The sequence below is a fragment of the Bufo bufo genome, chromosome 2, assembly GCF_905171765.1.
Source record: "Bufo bufo chromosome 2, aBufBuf1.1, whole genome shotgun sequence".
Taxonomy (NCBI): Eukaryota; Metazoa; Chordata; class Amphibia; order Anura; family Bufonidae; genus Bufo; species Bufo bufo.
In genome coordinates, this window is record NC_053390.1 from 289,807,979 (window position 1) to 289,825,469 (window position 17,491).

At 46.3% G+C, this 17,491-nt stretch overlaps 2 protein-coding genes across 3 annotated transcripts in view; one reads left to right on the forward strand and one right to left on the reverse strand.

Moving 5' to 3' along the window:
- SF3A1 (splicing factor 3a subunit 1) overlaps positions 1-2,992 on the reverse strand; it is a 40,157-nt gene extending 37,165 nt beyond the window's left edge. The window contains exon 1 of one of the 2 annotated variants that reach the window (XM_040416704.1): positions 2,816-2,992. In XM_040416704.1, the coding sequence (XP_040272638.1) occupies positions 2,816-2,869 (54 nt within the window). In that variant the 5' untranslated portion in view covers positions 2,870-2,992. The remainder of the gene's footprint in view (positions 1-2,815) is intronic. The other variant, XM_040416703.1, reaches the window with a different exon arrangement.
- Positions 2,993-3,258: 266 nt separating this feature from the next.
- CCDC157 (coiled-coil domain containing 157) overlaps positions 3,259-17,491 on the forward strand; it is a 58,031-nt gene continuing 43,798 nt past the window's right edge. Inside the window, exons 1-2 of the mRNA XM_040416705.1 lie at positions 3,259-3,388; positions 8,978-9,229. Coding sequence (XP_040272639.1) covers positions 8,982-9,229 — 248 coding nt within the window. The 5' untranslated portion in view covers positions 3,259-3,388; positions 8,978-8,981. The remainder of the gene's footprint in view (positions 3,389-8,977; positions 9,230-17,491) is intronic.

The window sequence follows — 17,491 nt, forward strand, 5'->3', positions numbered from 1 at the left end:
CAATTTTCAGCTGAACAACATCAGTGAATTACAGATGACACACGGACCTACCAAGGATCCTTCACAGGTCGAACACGTATGCTTTTTTTTTCATGGACGTGACAATGACATGGAAATGTAAACAAGGCCTTAGAACGATACGGATTGGCAACGGATGCGTTCAGGGTGCGTTTAGTGAAACTCGCACCATTTTGCAAGCAAGTTCAGTCAGTTTTGTCTGCGATTGTGTTCAGTTTTTTCCGCGTGGGTGCAATGCGTTTTTATGCGTTTTTTCTCGCGCGTGATAAAAAACCTGAAGGTTTACAAACAACAACTCCTAGCAACCATCAGTAAAAAACGCACCGCATCCGCACTTGCTTCCGGAAGCTCTGCGTTTTTCACTGAAGCCCTATTCACTTCTATGGGGCCAGGGCTGCGTGAAAAACGCAGGATAAAGAACATGCTGCGTTTTTCACGCAACACAGAACTGATGCGTGAAATAAACCATGTACACAGACCCATTGAAATGAATGGGTCAGGATTCAGTGCGGGTGCTATGCCTTCATGTCACCCATCGCACCTGCGCGGAAAACTCATTCGTCTCTGTAAGGCCCCATTCACACATCATACAATTCTTTCTTCCATCCAGGGAATAGAGACACTACCAGGTTCCCTCAAGGATTACGGCTGATCACTGGGAGCAGAATAACCTGGACTATTCTCAGGAGACTCTTCTACTATAAGGACCAAGGAAATATTTCTATGGTGTATTATCCACTCCAAGTGTACTCCTCCAGACTCACAGTACAGTGTACAGATCACTGAGGATTATGCAGGATTTCACACTATACATTGAAAGGGATTTGCAGCATGCTTAGATGTGGATCGGGTTGTAATACAGATGAGGTATGCTGCGGGGCTCTAATCTACAGGTGTGTTGTTTTTTTTTAAATGCTGTAAGTGAATGGGGTTCAAGTTTACATTTTTGAATTAAAAAGATCTGCCGGTGACTTTGGCCCCATGCATTAGGGGGGAGGTGCCCATGGCTTAGTACTCCCCCATTGTGTTGAATGGGGCTCTCTATAAAGTGCTGAGGACATTTCTTCTATTTGATCTCACTTGTAATTAAAGGGGTTATCCGAGACTAAAAAATGTCCCCCCATATGCCTGGACCCCTCACACTGAATCTACATACCTGGCTCCCCGCACCGCTGCTGCCGCTTCTCCCCGTGCACAGATGAAAACATCCGGTGTTGGGGGGGGCAACCAATGGCTGGTTGGGACGAAGACGAACCCACAATGCTTTCATCCGTGCACAGGGAGAAGCAGCAGCGCGCGGGGAGCCAGGTAAGTAGATTCAGTGTGAGGGGTCCAGGCATATGGGGGGACAGAAATGTCCTCAGCACTTTATAGAGAGCCCCATTCAACACAATGGGGGAGTACTAAGCCATGGGCACCTCCACCCTAATGCATGGGGCCAAAGTCACCGGCAGATCTTTCTAATTCAGAATCCATCCATCAAAATACGTGGCAGGAACCTGAGGATCAGTATGCAGTGATGGCTAACCTCCGGCACTCCAGCTGTGGTGCAGCTACCACTCCCAGCATGCTCCACTCTTTTTTATGGAGTTCTGAAAACAGACAGGCACGTGTACATCTTGGGAGTTGTAGTTTTACCACAGCTGGAGTGCCGGAGGTTAGCCATCACAGGAACATTCCCTAACACTACTTTCCCCAGCAGGCCAAATCCTTCCTCTGCTGAAGCCATATCTACAGCATGTATATTACAGGGGTCATCTGTGGCGAGCCCCTCACTGCTAATCAAGAAAGCAGATTTGTACCTATGACAATGGCTGACCCGTTACATGTGCGCTTGGCAGCTGAAGACATCTGTGTTGGTCCTAGGGTGGCCACCCCAGAAAGCCGGACAGGGAGCCTGAAAACCGGACATCTGGCCACCCTAGTTGGTCCTATGTACCGCATTGCTGTGAACAATGATGTTTAATATCTGCAAATGAGCCTCTAAGAGCAATGGAGGCGTTCCCATTACACCTAGAGGCTCTGCTCTGACCGCACTTTGATTCACAGGGCCAAGCACTGTTAGGCTACTTTCACACTCGCATTTTGTGCGGATCCGTCTTGTATCTGCACAGACGGATCAGCACGAATAATGCAAACGCTTGTATCCGTTAATAATGGATCCGTTTGCATTATTCTTTCAAAAAAAGTCTAAGTCAAAACGTCTTGACTTACATTGAAAGTCAATGGGGGGACGGATCCTTATCCATTCAGAATGCATTGGGGCTGAACTGATCCGTTTTGGGCCGCTTGTGAGAGCCTTGGAACGGATCTCACAGGCGGACCCAGAAACGGCAGTGTGAAAGTAGCCTAAATATGATCACACTCGACCCTGTCAATCAAAGTGCAGAGGACGCAGCAGAACCTCTAGGTGTAATGTCAACGCCCCCATTGCTCTTAGAGGCTCATTTGCATATATTAAAACTATCCCGCCAGCGGGTTTCCTGACCATACTGGTTAAGTGGCCACCACACTGTGTATAGGTCTCTCTATTCACTTCTATGGGAAGTACTGATCACTCCCCATTCTCACCACAGTCCCACTGATGACATGGCGGTGGGCATGCTGGTTATGCCCCTTAAATAACAGTTTCCCTTATCTGTATTCACACATAAAAACCTAGAGCGAATAACTGCCATTACAGGGCACAGGCGCACACATGGAGGCCAGCCATGGACGCGTGGGCACTTTTCATGGCACCTGTGACCCGGGCAGTGTTCTCTATAAACAACGCGGGGCACCTACAAATATTACCTACCTGCCCTCCATCGGGCGCCTGAGGCGCTAGCAATTGTACGGGTCCCGCCGGCATGTTGTCCTCCTTTCCCGGTGCGCAGGCGGAAAACACAGTCGCAGGACACCAAAATGGCGGCTCAGGCGGAACAGGAGGATTGGACTGAAGCAGGGGGACGTACCACTAGGGCGCTAGGTAGTCAAAGTAAACCTCATCTTACGTGACGCATAAACACACCGCCAGTCAGCGTTTACCGAGATAGGAGTCTAGGTGGAGTACACTAATTCCCCTAATGTTAGACAAAAGGTCGACAAGAAAATAAAACACACCCCTTTTTTTCAAATGGTACATTCTAAACCTTAACGTACGTACTGCCAAGTGTACGCACGCACGACGTCTGTCGTCAAAACGCACTGTGCGTCGTTGTCATGGCGATGACTTTGGTTGACGGATGGAAAAGAAGTCTTCGCCGCCAACTGTCGTGCGCACAAATGTCGCTAGACGTTGAAAACATGGAGGACACTTTTCATTGATTATCCAAGGCTCGTGTCTGTATCCTGTGTGACCTGCCTGATTCATTAACATTCAAGTTAAGATGTAAGTCTAGATTGCTTCAAAAGTCGTCTGCCACTAGAAATAGTATTTTGTGGAAAGGCTGTATCTTTGTGCTACCTGTTAGTATTTTCAGGATCAGTAAAGGTCCGATCTATGGGATCCCGACTGATCCAGAAAAATGGGTACCCTGTACCCTATGGGGACCCCCTGAAATGAATGAAGCCATAGGTTGAGCATGTGACATCTCTATGGGGCTGCTGTAAATAGCCTTGTGCTGTACTTGGTTATCTACAGTAGTACACTAAATGTTGAATGGAGTGGCAGCGCACATGGTGGACCCACACCCCATTTATATGAGGGACACAGACCTCTGCGCGTGTGATCAGTGGGGTCCCAGTGTTTGGAACTGCACAGATCAGATACATAGGTGACAAGTTGTCACCCCTTCAATACATTTTGGGTTTACAAAATGCATTTCAAAATCTTTAGAAACAGTAGCAACCCTCCCAAGTAGTAACCCTCCTCCTCCCAATCCTGTTGCTAGTGAATTCCATTGTAATGTGAAATGGGTAGTCTCCTCTGGGACATTCATGGCTTATCGACAGGATATGCCATAAATGTGTGATAGATGCAAGTCCCACCTCTGGAACCCACTCCTATCTCCAGAAAGGGCCCCCAAAGTGAACAGAGAGCAGCCGCACATTGCTCTGCTGTTTTCGGAAGTCCTGTAGTGGTCAACGGAGGGTGGCCACACATGGGCAGCTTGTTCTTCATTCACTGTGGGGCCCCGTTCTTCACAAAGGTGCATGTCCCACTTCTGGGACCCAATCCTATCAGACATTTATGGCATATCTTGTTGATAAGCCAGAAATGTTCCAGATGCGAATACTCCTTGAGCGGGCCATATGTCCTGGAGCGGCATACATCGGGAGCACACAGCATCATCTATGGGTTACTATAATGCTGTGCGCATCGGGCCGCCCGCGAGACTATTGTCCCACACTCATATGATATTATGAGTGCGGGACAATGCGGTGCGCTCCAGTGCGCACGATGTATGCCGCTCCGGGACATATGGCCCGCTCATGGACCCCGTGTGTCTCGGAGGGCATACAGTCGTGTGCATAAGCCCTTAATCGGACATCAGTGGGAGTTGATACGTGCTGTTTATTAGATAATGGTAATGATCATATAAAGCCTCGATGACAACACCAGATTTTTGGGCCAAACAGCAGGAAAAAGCGCTAATGTAATCGTGCTGGCGATCATCTGATAAATGAGAAAATGTTTGTTTGTTGCCTGATTGCATCTTTCATTGAAAGTAGAAGATGCCTGATTATCAGCAGCACATCCCCCAAATGAATGAGCGAGGAGCGATCGCAGTAGCAGTTGTTCCCCCACCATATACTTTGCATTGGCCGATGTAATAGGCCGATTCAAGATGAGTGCAGATCAACGCATTTATCATCAATTCGTGCTTGTCCTGCCCGAAGATTGGGCCAGGGGTGGACTGGGAACTCAAAGTGGGCCTAGGAGTATATGAATTGGTTCACCGTGAGAAGTCCCAGCATAAAAACGTATTCTAAAATCTACTGCTGTCATTGAACTCAACATTGAAATTGCAACATCATGAAGGACATACTGTAGGGTTTACAAATCGAGGAGCTGGTAGCTGGTGTTCTGCATTTTCACACACCTTGCTCCAATCATATATATGAGAGGAGAATGAAATCCAGATTGAAAGTAGTTTTTTTTTAGCCACATGACACCTCACAAAGTCACATGGGATTATTGTGTGATGTCTCCTGTTCGTCAACATGCCAGTTATCGCCACGTGTCACAAACTGAGAGGGACAGAATCCTTGTACTGTGCCGCGGCTGAGATGTCAGGACTGTTCAATGTTACGTGTCCCCGTGGTTGGGAAACAGTGAAGAATCAGAATGACAGCTGGAGGTGCAGAGAGGTGAACCTCTGCACAGACGAATCGTCTGTTTAGAAGAATGGCGCATAGTCATCCATTCTGTATTGCAAGCGAAAGTGGACGTCACATCCCAAGCCTAGGGCGGCAAACATTATCTACACAAACTATCAGAAGGCATTTGCACGACAGTGGGCTACAAGCCAGATGTCCAGCTGCAGGTGTTCCATTGACTTAAAGGGGTTCTCGGGGAATTAAGAAAATGAAAATGCTTAAAGGGAGCCTGTCACCAAAATTTGACAATCTAAACTACACAAGATTCCAATGGTACCTTTCTTGTATTCTTCTGACTTTCACTGCTGAAAGAAACTATGTTTAAACCATATGCAAATGAGGGCTCGCAAGTGCCCGGGGCGGGGTTTTTGTTGTAGGTGCCCAGGCTGCTCTGCCTTCTTTTCATATTAACCCTCCCAGCCTCTTGCTAGTCCCGCCCTTTAAGACCGTTTCATCATCCCAAGCACCAGCTTTCACCGCCGGCCCGGGCATGCACACTGTGATGCCTATTATGGGCAGCAGCATCGCTTCATGTTGTGCGCATGTGCCAGCGAACGGCAAGCAGGAAGACTGGAGGCAAGCCGAGTGAGAGAAAGGTAAGTATATCCCCATCACAGTGCGCTTGCCCGGGCCAGCAGTGAATTGCGCACGCGCCGGATCTCGGACGGTACTTTGGATGATGGGACCAGCAAGAGGCCCGGGAGGGGTAATATGAAAAGAAGGCAGAGCAGCCTGGGCACCTACAAGAACATATGGATTAAACATAATTTTTTAAGCTGGTGAAAGTCAGAAGAATACGTAAGCAGTTTATATTGTCAAATTGTGGTGACAGACTGCCTTTAAATATTACTTTATTATAAATATATTCTCAAATACCTTTCATTATTTATAATGGCTCATTTTGTCTGGAAGCAATAATCCGGGGAAACAAAATGGCCGCTGTCCTATTAGTACACACAAAACCTGTCCTGATCACACATGAGGACAAGTTGCTTTACAACACTGAGCTAAAGAGCTGCCTCGTCCTCCTCTCTATTTGTCAGGGATTATGATCCTGAATACAGCTGATAAGAACTTTAGCTGAATCTCTGGGGAATGGAGTTCATGAGGAGACCTGAAGTACAGAGAGGACGGACAGGACAGACTGTGGTAATGTGGGGCTGTGGTAATGGAGACTGTAAGCAAGTGCTGCTGCTCATTAGTCACACCTCACCCTCCTCTCATGTCTCCTCATCATCTCCATTCCCACAGACATTCACCTGTATTCAGGATCATGATTCCTGACAAGCAGAGAGGAGGAAGAGGCAGCACTATAGCTCATTGTGGTGAAGCAACTTGTCCTCCTGTGTCATTAGGACAGGTTTTGTGTGTACTGATAGGACGGCGGCCATTTTATTTCTCCTAATGATTGCTCCCTAGACAAAACAAGCCATTCTAAGTAATGAAAAGTATTTGTGAATATATTTATTATAAAATAATATTTAAGTATTTAAAAAAAATTTATTCCTGGAGAACCCCTTTAACTTCACTGCTGTCAAAGGCACAGTAAGAGTATGGCAATGGAATGGAAGGTTTATCCTCTTCAGCAATGAGTCCCGCTTTTGTCTCGGATACAATATTAGTGTACGGGCCGTTTTTTTGTGTTCCGTATACGGTCCGTATACAGAACCATTCATTTCAATGATTCCGCAAAAAAAACGGACTGTACTTCGTATGCATTCCGTTTCCGTATTTCCGTTTTTCCTTTCCGTTGAAAGATAGAACATGTCCTATTATTGCCCGCAAATCACGTTCCGTGGCTCCATTCAAGTCAATGGGTCCGCAAAAAAAACCTGAACACATACGGAAATGCATCCGTATGTCTTCCGTATCCGTTCCGTTTTTTCTGAACCATCTATTGAAAATGTTATGCCCAGCCTAATTTTTTCTATGTAATTACTGTATACTGTACATGGCATATGGAAAAACGGAACAGAAAAACGGAAACCCAACGGAACTCAAAAATGGAACAACGGATCCATGAAAAACGGACCGCAAAAAACTATAAAAGCCATACGTTCGTGTGAACTAGGCCTTAGGGTCCATTCACACGTCCGCAAAAGGGTCCGCACCCGTTCTGCAATTTTCTGCAATGGGCCCGGACGTGAAGCGGAGAGCACACTATGTGCTCTCCGCTTCCGCATTTGCAGAGCGTGGCCCCGAACTTCCAGGTTTCGGCCCCGAACTTCCGGTCCGCAGCTCCGTAAAAGATAGAACATGTCCTATTCTTGTCCGCAGCTGCGGACAAGAATAGGCATTTCTATAGCGGGTGCCAAGGAAATGTCACACTGGTCGTACTCCTAGGATTATGGTGTGGGATGACATAATGTATGGTATCTTGACCCCTCTAGTCTTCATTTCGGGTACACTAACAGCTCGGCATTACATTGATTTGGTCATGGAACTGGTGGTACGGGCATCTTTCCAGAGTGTCTCATGAGCTGTTTTTCAACAGGACAATGCCGGGCCTCATGTTGCTCATGCTACTGTGAGCAGACTGTGTGGCCTAATCATGCTACCATGGCCTGCAGCATCTCCAGATTTCTCTCCCATCAAGCACATCTGGGATGTCATTGGTCAGCTATTGCAAAGGGAGCTGCCAGCTGCGGATCTTGATGATTTGCATGCCCAAGTGCATTCAGCATGGCAGAACATTCCTCAGACAACCATTAATAATCTCATTGATGTCATGCCAAGGTGTGTAAGTGCGAGTCACCCATGCAGCAGGTGGCCCATGGGTGACATGTGACTTCCGAAGCAGTCACATGACCAGAGATCACAATAATGCCTGTACAAGTGTCATAGACGCTTGTACAGGACATTTGACTCTCTAAAAGAAATCCTAGGCGTATTAATACGTGCTAGACTTTTTCGCTGCCATTCAAGAGTGCTGTGAACGGCAACGAAAGCACAGTGATACTGCTGGGGTCTGAACTATCCAATAACAAAGCTCTATACAGCAAGGAACTTCTTTGGAAGGAAGCTGCCGATTGGTCAGTTTGTGGGACCATTTGCACACTGCTTTGAAGCTGTGGAGGGAGACTGGGCAGCCTCCTGGTGGGCAGTGAGCATTAGTGAATGTTGCCTGGGTCCCTGCCTGGGGTTTCTAAGTCCCTGAGAGAGGTTTAGCCTGGAGTGAATGCAGAACAGGTAATAATAGCCAAGTGATAAAGTACAGGGAAGTCAGACACAGTATATTGGACTGTACTTCATCACTTGGCTATAATTGCCTGCGCTGCATTCACTCCAGACCCTTCCTAAAGGCCTATTAACCCTCTCCTGGAGTAATGGCAAAGCTGGTATTTACATGGGACTGCCTGAAAAGTGTAGTGCCACCTCTGCACATGACCCCATGTCTAACTAGATGGCGACATAGGGATACCCGGGAGCTGCAGTCGGTGTTTCTGAAAACTGATCATGCATGCTGAAATCTAAAAAAAACAATCCTTTTTTCATCACAACCAGGAGGCCTCCATACACATTAGATGGTCATCTGGTCCCACAGAATCAGTGGATTTGGCCGAGAATCGTCTAATGTGTATGGCCCCCTTGAATCTAAAACTTTTGCAGTTTATGTCCCTTTACTGTGTTTTATCATATGTTTCTGCTTTAATACTAGAAACATGACGTGTCTGTTGGGAGATCGTGCGTGTATGGAAGGTCTAAGAAAGGACATTACAGATCTTCAGGGTACTCTGATCGATGTCTTCTCTAGAGTTGGTGCTGTACGCTTCCCATCCTGGAAATTCCCCGATAAGATGTCCTGTGATCTGGACTTGGTGCAGTTGTTGGATAGATATGATTTTGTAGAGGATGATCCAGACTACACGCAGCTTTCACACATGGTTTTATTGGAGCTTGTGATTGACAGGTATGGCTAATCCTCCATTATGTATAAGAGAATTATTTGAAGTTTGCATGTTTAGCATCTTAAAGGGATTTGGTCATGAGATTTGAGCCCTATAAGCTAAACATATGCCCATGTCCGTACTAATAACATGAATCCTAAACTGCCCTTATTAAACCTGCTTGTGGCTCTATTAGCCCAAAAAACAGGTATTTATAACCGGTCAATCGCCTACCTAAGGTGCCCAAGGGGACGTCAGTTAATACAGGGTGCCCGGCCGTCTGGTGCCCAGCGCCTCCTTCCCTGGCTCGGGCGCATGCTCACTTCGCTCAACGAAGCCGCTGACAGGCGTCCGCGGCGCATCAGGCTGAGCATAGTGCGCAGGCGCCGGATCTAGCAGAGGGCCGGCCGGATCTGGTCGAGGCGGCGCTGAGGTGAGGAAGGCGTCACTGTAGACAGGGAGGGCGGCGATTAAGACTGGGAAGGAGGCGCTGGGCACCAGACGGCCGGGCAACCTGTATTAACTGACGTCCCCTTGGGCACCTTAGGTAGGCGATTGACCGGTTATAAAAACCAGTTTTTTTGGGCTAATAGAGCGGCGCCACAAGCAGGTTTAATAAGGCCAGTTTAGGATTCATGTTATTAGTACGGACATGGGCATATGTTTAGCTTTTAGGGCTAAAATCTCATGACAGAATCCCTTTAAAGGGAAACTGTCAGCTAGATGTTGCCCCCCCCACCCCCACTGTCTAGAGTACCTGACCTTCTGTTCTTCATGTCCTCAATGTTGTCTTTAAAGTGATCCTAATATTTTAATCGACTTTGCATTAATCAGTAGTACAGTCTGTGTACATGAGGAATAACACTATTTCTGGCCACTATATGACTTGTATCTGGCATTTTTAGCAGTTTTCTGTGCATGCTTAATGTCTAGTTTGCAGTTCTCCCACACATGGAGAGTGGAGACTAACTGCCATCCATTGCACACAGACAGTAGAGGAGAATCTGATTCCTAACCTTCTCTTACTCACTCAGAAGCAGCCCCAGGATTATGAAGGGCATTAGGGAGAAGTACTGCCCTATATGGATGTGAATAAAGCACTTGGGCTGGGATAGAAACTTATTTACTTCTCCCACCTCCCCTCTTCATAGACTTGTATGAGATAGTGTAATCTGTTCCTTCAGTGAGCAGACAGTTGTTCTAGTCATTTTAGAAAAGGAGGGGAAGAAACAACTGATAGCTCTAGAACAAGGCATTTTTCTCTGATAAGATGTATTACAAAGTTTCTTATGGTGGCTTGTACTATTGATTTATGCAAAGTTGTGTGAAAATTTTTGACCATTTAAAGGGGTTGACCTGGCCTATTCTCAGGATAAGCAATCACTATCTTATTGGAGGAGGTCTGACACCCTGCACTCCTGCCGATCAGCTGTTCTGCAGTAGCTCCGTCCATTGTGCAGAAGACAGAGCTGGCTACTGCAATGCTGCTCCCATTAAAGTGAATAGGAGTTAAAAAAAAACGGCCATATGAATAGCCCCAAAGTCTTTGACACGGCCGCGTGAATGTAGCCTAAAAAGTATTTAATTAGCAAAATCTACTGAACAACACACGCTTATCATGTCTAATCTTTAATTATTCATCAGGGATGTGTGTTGATCCTTGAGCTAATGTTTCAAGGCGTACTGTAAAGTGAGAACTGAATGTACTTTCCTGTAAGGCGCAGTGAATTGAAAGAAAAAGTTTAATTTGTTATTGAATAATATATGCTAAAAGAATAGACATTGAAAGGATCTGCAGGACACATGCTCAACTGCCGCGCCTTTCAAGTGACTACTCACTTCATTCCTGTAGTGTGGACGAATTGGGGGGGATGGGGGGCTCGGAGGGGATCCAGGCGGTTAGACATGTGGATAGGTGATACATGCTCCTTGTGAAAGAACCTTCTCGATTGACTTTTGTTACATTAGTTATACTTTGTGTGTTATTCCTTGTAGTTTGTGCCATTGCTTCAGAAAGTGGGTATTACACAGGATGAGCATTGTGAGCACTGATGGATCATAAAACATCGGTGCTTGATTACACAGGCTGAGGGCGGAGCCTGACCGCGTTAGATGGTGGAAGCTTGAGAGCTGAGCTCCCGCCACCGAGCCTCTTCTAAGCCTATTTACCTGCACACCAACACATCGGTATGGTGAAAATACAGCCGAAGAACTCTCTGGACTACACGGCACCTTCCTCGGAGAGCTCACATCAGAGCATGGAGAAGTTTGTGAGCCGTCAGTCCCAGCAGCAGGCTGGGCGCGCTGCCAAAATGGCGCCTCAGCTGAAAGAAGCGCCGCTCCCTCGCTCTGAATCTCCGGTCTCAGGCGCCACTGATGCAAGGGAACTCTTACACCCTGAGGTGAGCGATCCTGCAACCCTCACTAGGAGCTATCTGGACGAGGCTCTGTCCAGGGCTCTGGCCCCTATAACCAAGACGCACTGCTAACATTTAATACTGCAGTTAGGGTCACTCTGGACACTCATCGCACGGCAATAAATAACTCCCTTCTGCTCCTGGAAGACCAGGAGAACAGGAGCCGAAGGAGAAACCTGAGAATCAGGAACTTTTCAGAATCTGCAGATACTGAAGATTTATTTAAAGTCATGGGGTCCCTTTTTGAGCTTCTGCTCGGCTCTGACAGGGCTAATAGTGTGGTAGTGGAGAGAGTCCACAGAGCCCTGCGCGCAAAACCCTCACCCTCTGAAAACCCCAGAGATGTCATTTGCGGGCTACTTAGCTTCAGAGATACTGAGGCCATATTACAGAAAGCCAGATCGATGGGAGAAATCCAACTGCTGGGCTCAAAGGTCCAGATATATCAGGACATTGCCTCTTCTACTCTGCAAAAGAGGCGGCAGTTAAAACCCCTCACGGACACGCTGCGCTCCTCAAAAATTGCTTATCGCTGGTTATTTCCCTTTGGCCTCCTCATCACTCATGGGAATAAGCGTTTTATGATTCGCACGCCAGAGGATCTCCGACAGATTTGGATGCCACTTAATCTGGAGCCTATGGTCCTGTCCTCATGGTTGCCGATCCCACTAGAGGAAGATTTGCCACCGTTGCAGATCCCGTCGAAATGGTCTACAGTTAAGAAGCAAAAGACCAGAAGAAACGGAGGCCCCTCTAGGATGGACGCTAATGATTGATTTAGCTATAAGCCATTTTATGTTTTTTCACTTTACTGAATGTGGCACCTAGATGTGCCTGTTTTTCAGATACCTAATGTGACCGGCTGCTCTTGTTTGAAGTTAGTCTGATTCTAGCTGTGTTTCCATCCCCCCCCCCCCTCCCCCTCCAGCCCACTTCCCTTTCTTCCCTTCCTTACTTTCCACATATTCCTTGCACCCTTCAGCTCCGGTCTTCCTTTTGCAGTCCATCAGGACCTGCAAACAAAATGTTCTGGTATTTTCCTTGTTCACTATTCCAATGATGATGTTGGTTCATTTGACTTCTTTCTGTCACAGGCTTGGATCACGAGGCTTGGGCAGATCAGGCTACATATGGTTGTTCTCCCCAACCCACATGACTGTGTGTATACCTGGTATGCGCTTAAGCGGGGCCTAAGTTCCAATAGGCTCCTGTTGATTTTTGTTTGTATTTTTTGTTGGATCATAGAGCAAACTTCAGACAGCCCGCGATCTAGTTTTAAAATCATAGATGTCTGACCTAAAACTTAATGTGACCACCTTTAATGTTAACGGAGGTAATAATCCTATTAAGAGGAGCCGCATCTTCCAATTGCTGAGGGCAAATAGGACGCAGATAGCTATGCTGCAGGAGACTCATTTCAGGAGTGGTCAGGTTCCCAGCCTGGCACGCTCCTCCTTTCAGCATTGGTATCACGCGTGTAATTCCTCTGCGGCTACTAGAGGGGTTAGCATCGGAATTCATAAAGATGTCCCCCTATGTGTAACAGCGGAATTAGCAGACCCTGAAGGCAGATTTCTTCTTCTAAAGGGTACCTTGGGAGGCGTTGAAGTTACCCTTTGCAACCTATATGCCCCCAATAACCATACCCCCAAATGGCTATCCAAGATTCTTCACAAGATTTCCATTTTTGCCTCAGGTATATTGATAGTGGGTGGAGATATGAACTTAGCGTTGAACCCCCTTTTGGACACCTCTGCTAACAAATCTGCGATCTCTGCCGGTGTACTAAAGGGGATTCTTAGCAAGCTCAGGAATATGGGTCTGTGCGATGTGTGGAGAACTCTGAACGCCGATAAAAGAGATTATTCCTACTATTCTCATCCCCATAAATCCTTCCAACGCCTGGATTACTTTTTTGTCTCTGACAGGTTATTGCCTCAGATCAGGAATGCTATAATTCATAATATCACTATCTCGGATCACGCTCCGGTTTCTTTTACATTTATAGCCCCTGGAGTATCTGGGAAGGAGTGGGTTTGGTCCCTGAATCCTACACTTTTGAATTCTCAGGCGGACACCATCTCGTTTGAGGGAAAGCTGACAGAATATTTTTCTATTAATGCCCAAGCTGGTGTAGCTTCAGCTTCAGTATGGGAGGCCCATAAGGCTGTTGTGCGGGGAGAATTTATAGCATTAGGTGCATTTTTAAAGAAGAAGAGGGACAGTCGTCTAAATTCCCTACTTTTAGAGATCTCTTCTCTTGAACAAGCACACAAACGATCTATATCAGATACTGATTTGAAGGCTCTGACTGCATTAAGGAGGGAGCTGAAAGACCTTCTGAATGTTAAGGCTGCTAAGGCTTATCTAAAAATCCGTCACCGGCAATATGCTCATGGAAATAGAGGTAATAGATTACTGTCAGCCCAAATCAAACAGAGAAATGATCAATCCTATATTGCCAAGATGTGCAATGATAGAAATGAGACAGTTGTAGACACCCCAGGTATAGCTGGGATTTTTACCTCCTACTACTCTGCCCTATATAACCTCCGGGGGAAGGAATCTCCTGATACTATCCAGGACAGAAACACCCTTACCAACTCTTTCCTATCCTCGCTCAATTTACCAAAACTGTCATTGGCAGACAGTGAATCCTTGACCTCCCCCACATCCCTTTCAGAGATTCAGAAAATCCTCTCCTCCACCCCCTCGGGTAAAAGCCCTGGCCCCGATGGCCTCCCAATTTCGTACTATAAGAAATTTTTTCAAATACTGGGACCTCACCTGGTGTCTTATTTTAATTCTATGCTAGATGGTGCTCCTCCTGCTAGACAGGCTCTGGAGGCTCATATTGTGGTCCTTCCAAAACCTAATAAAGATCCAGTAATCCCTTCTAGTTATAGACCTATATCCCTTCTAAACGCCGACATAAAATTATGGGCCAAATTGTTGGCTTACAGAATAGCCCCCTTCTTGAAATCTCTAATCTCTTCTGACCAGTCCGGCTTCGTGGGTGGGCGTGAGTGCAGGGACAGCACATTTAGGGTTCAGATGCTAATCCAACATGCTCTACGAACTAAAAGTAGTCTGGCTCTATTGAGTACCGATGCCGAAAAGGCCTTCGATAGGGTGGATTGGGGTTTTATGGAGGCTGCTCTCATCAGATTTGGTTTCCATCCTAAATTCGTGGGAGCTGTGCTGTCCCTGTACTCGGCTCCCCATGCCCGGGTAAGGGTTAATGGTGTTTTGTCCCCTTATTTTGACATCTCTAACGGAACTCGACAGGGGTGCCCATTGTCCCCATCCCTCTTCATCCTCTGCCTAGAAGCCCTTGTTCAAAAAATTAAGCAAAGTAACGTTATTAAGGGGTTAAAAGTCGGCTCCACTAGCCACTGTGTGGCGGCCTTTGCAGATGATATGCTGCTTATAATGTCGGACCCGGTCACTGCTTTCCCAGAGGTTTTGAGATTGTTAGACGAATTCGGTCATCTCTCTAATTTCAAAGTCAATTTGGCTAAATGTTCAGCCATGGGCATTAATCTCCCTAGGAAGACCTTATCTAGCCTTTCATCCTCTTACCCCTTTCTCTGGTCTACAACTCATATTAAATATCTGGGCGTCAATTTAACGCCCTCCCCTAGTCAGCTGTACCATTCAAACTATTTGCCCCTATTGTCGGACATTAAAGCACAATTAGAGAACCTCAAAATTCCCTTTCTGTCCTGGATAGGTAGGAAAAACCTTTTAAAAACGTACGTCCTCCCTAAGCTACTGTATCTGTTCCAAACCCTTCCGATTTCCCTTCCAGCTTCCTACCTTTCTCAGATCCAGAAACTTTTTTCTTCCTTCGTGTGGAAGAGGTTGAAGCCGAGACTTTCATACAGCCGTTTGTCCCAGCCTATTGCCAGGGGAAGGTTTGGCCTCCCAGACATCAGAAGTTATTATTTGGCCAATCTGATGAGACTCCATTCAGAAATTCTCAACCCTCATTCTCCTAAACTAGGCTGCCAGATAGCTAATATTTCGTGGGAGCCTGGGGAACTGATTAAACTCTGGGAGTCCTCGCCCTCTATGGTAGGGGGTGACAACCTAGCTAGCCCCTCATTTGTTGGGATCTGTAGGGAATGGAAGAAATTTGCGTCTCTACTGTCGCTACCAAAGGGACTTACCCCTTTCACACCAATCCGCCTAATTCCATATCATCTGAACCCAGGTTATGTAGATGTTCTTAACATATGGTCTGGCCTTGGTAACGTTGCTGTAGGTGATGTGTTGAAGGGCGATAAGGTCCCTGACTTAGAGTCCTTGAAAAAGTCCTTCGGGGCGTGCAATTGGTCTCACCTACATTACTTACATTTCAGGAAAATTTGCGTAGCCTACTTGAACACCACCCCTAAGGAGGAGTACATTCCATCTTGGTATGATGTCGTTCTCCAGTCCCCTAGCCCTAGAAGTAAATTACTTTCAAACATATATAACAAGACTCTGGACCTGGGGGATTCGGGTAGACCTCATTACATTACCCAGTGGGAATCTGAACTTAATATGCAATTCTCAGATGGTGATGTGAAAAGGATCTTGAGCCACTCTCATGGTTTCTCCCGCTGCATATCCATACAAGAGAACGCGTTCAAGATAGTTACAAGGTGGTACCGCACACCGGATGTATTAAGCAGAATGTTCCCTGGGGCATCTGAGAACTGTTGGAGGTGTTTGACGGGAAAAGGTACAGCTTTGCATGTTTGGTGGTCCTGCCCGGATATCCGCCCTTTTTGGGATGATGTGGCTAGCGAAATAAGGAAAATATGTCCGGCCAGTACAGCCCTAACACCCACAGCTGTTCTTCTAAATTTTTCTGATCTCAATTGCCCCCTTAGCAAACACTCCCTATTATCACACCTTATCTCAGCTGCGAAACTTTTAATCCCATTAAAGTGGCTCTCGGTTCAGCCTCCTACGGTGCAGATGTGGAGGGAGAAGGTGCACGAGATCTGTAGATTTGAGGAGCTGACTAGTTGGGAGACATTGTCACACGATAAGTATCTGACAATCTGGGCTAAGTGGTTGGGTAAATCCTAGGAGTACTTGTTTTAAAATCTCTATTCCTCTTAGATTAACATGGTCACCCTTGTTTCCTTCTAAGTGCATACATCATTTGTCGTGGTTTTCACATGAGGTATTGTATGTATGTGTACTTCATATGCGCGCCATTGTCGAGTTTTTCTATGTAAATGCTCTGCTTTATGATCCTTGGACATGTTGTCCTTTATGTTTATAAGTGTATATTTCGATTTATTATGCTTAATAAAAAGAAATTTGAAAGAGATTACACAGGCTGATGTGTGGGCAGTGCAAGCACCGAAGAATGATAAAACATCGGTGCTCGATTACACAGGCTGATGTATGGGCAGTGCAAGCACCGACGGATGATAAAATGTACATTGGTGCTCGATTACACAGGCTGATTCAAACAGAATGCGGAAGGATCGAATCATTCCTCACTCATTCTGTTCTATTCATTATCGGCAGTGCATGTCTGATTACACAGGGAGACGTGCTGCTGATAATGGGGCATCATTCATCCTGATGAAAAATGCACATCAGTCGAAGAACGTGCTTGCTCGTTCATCAGCTGATTGATACGAGTCAGTGTTCCTATGAACGCTTGTTCTTGATAATTTGCCAATAATCGTGCAGTCTTATATGCCATCAAATGGGTTATTCCATGATTAATGTAAAAAATGAAAATCAGACATCATATAGTACATGACAGTCTCTTTCTAACAAAGCTAAAACCAGCCCTGTACCTCGCTCCCTACAGTATTGAAACAAAGTTTTATGCGAATCGACTTCGGATGTTACATC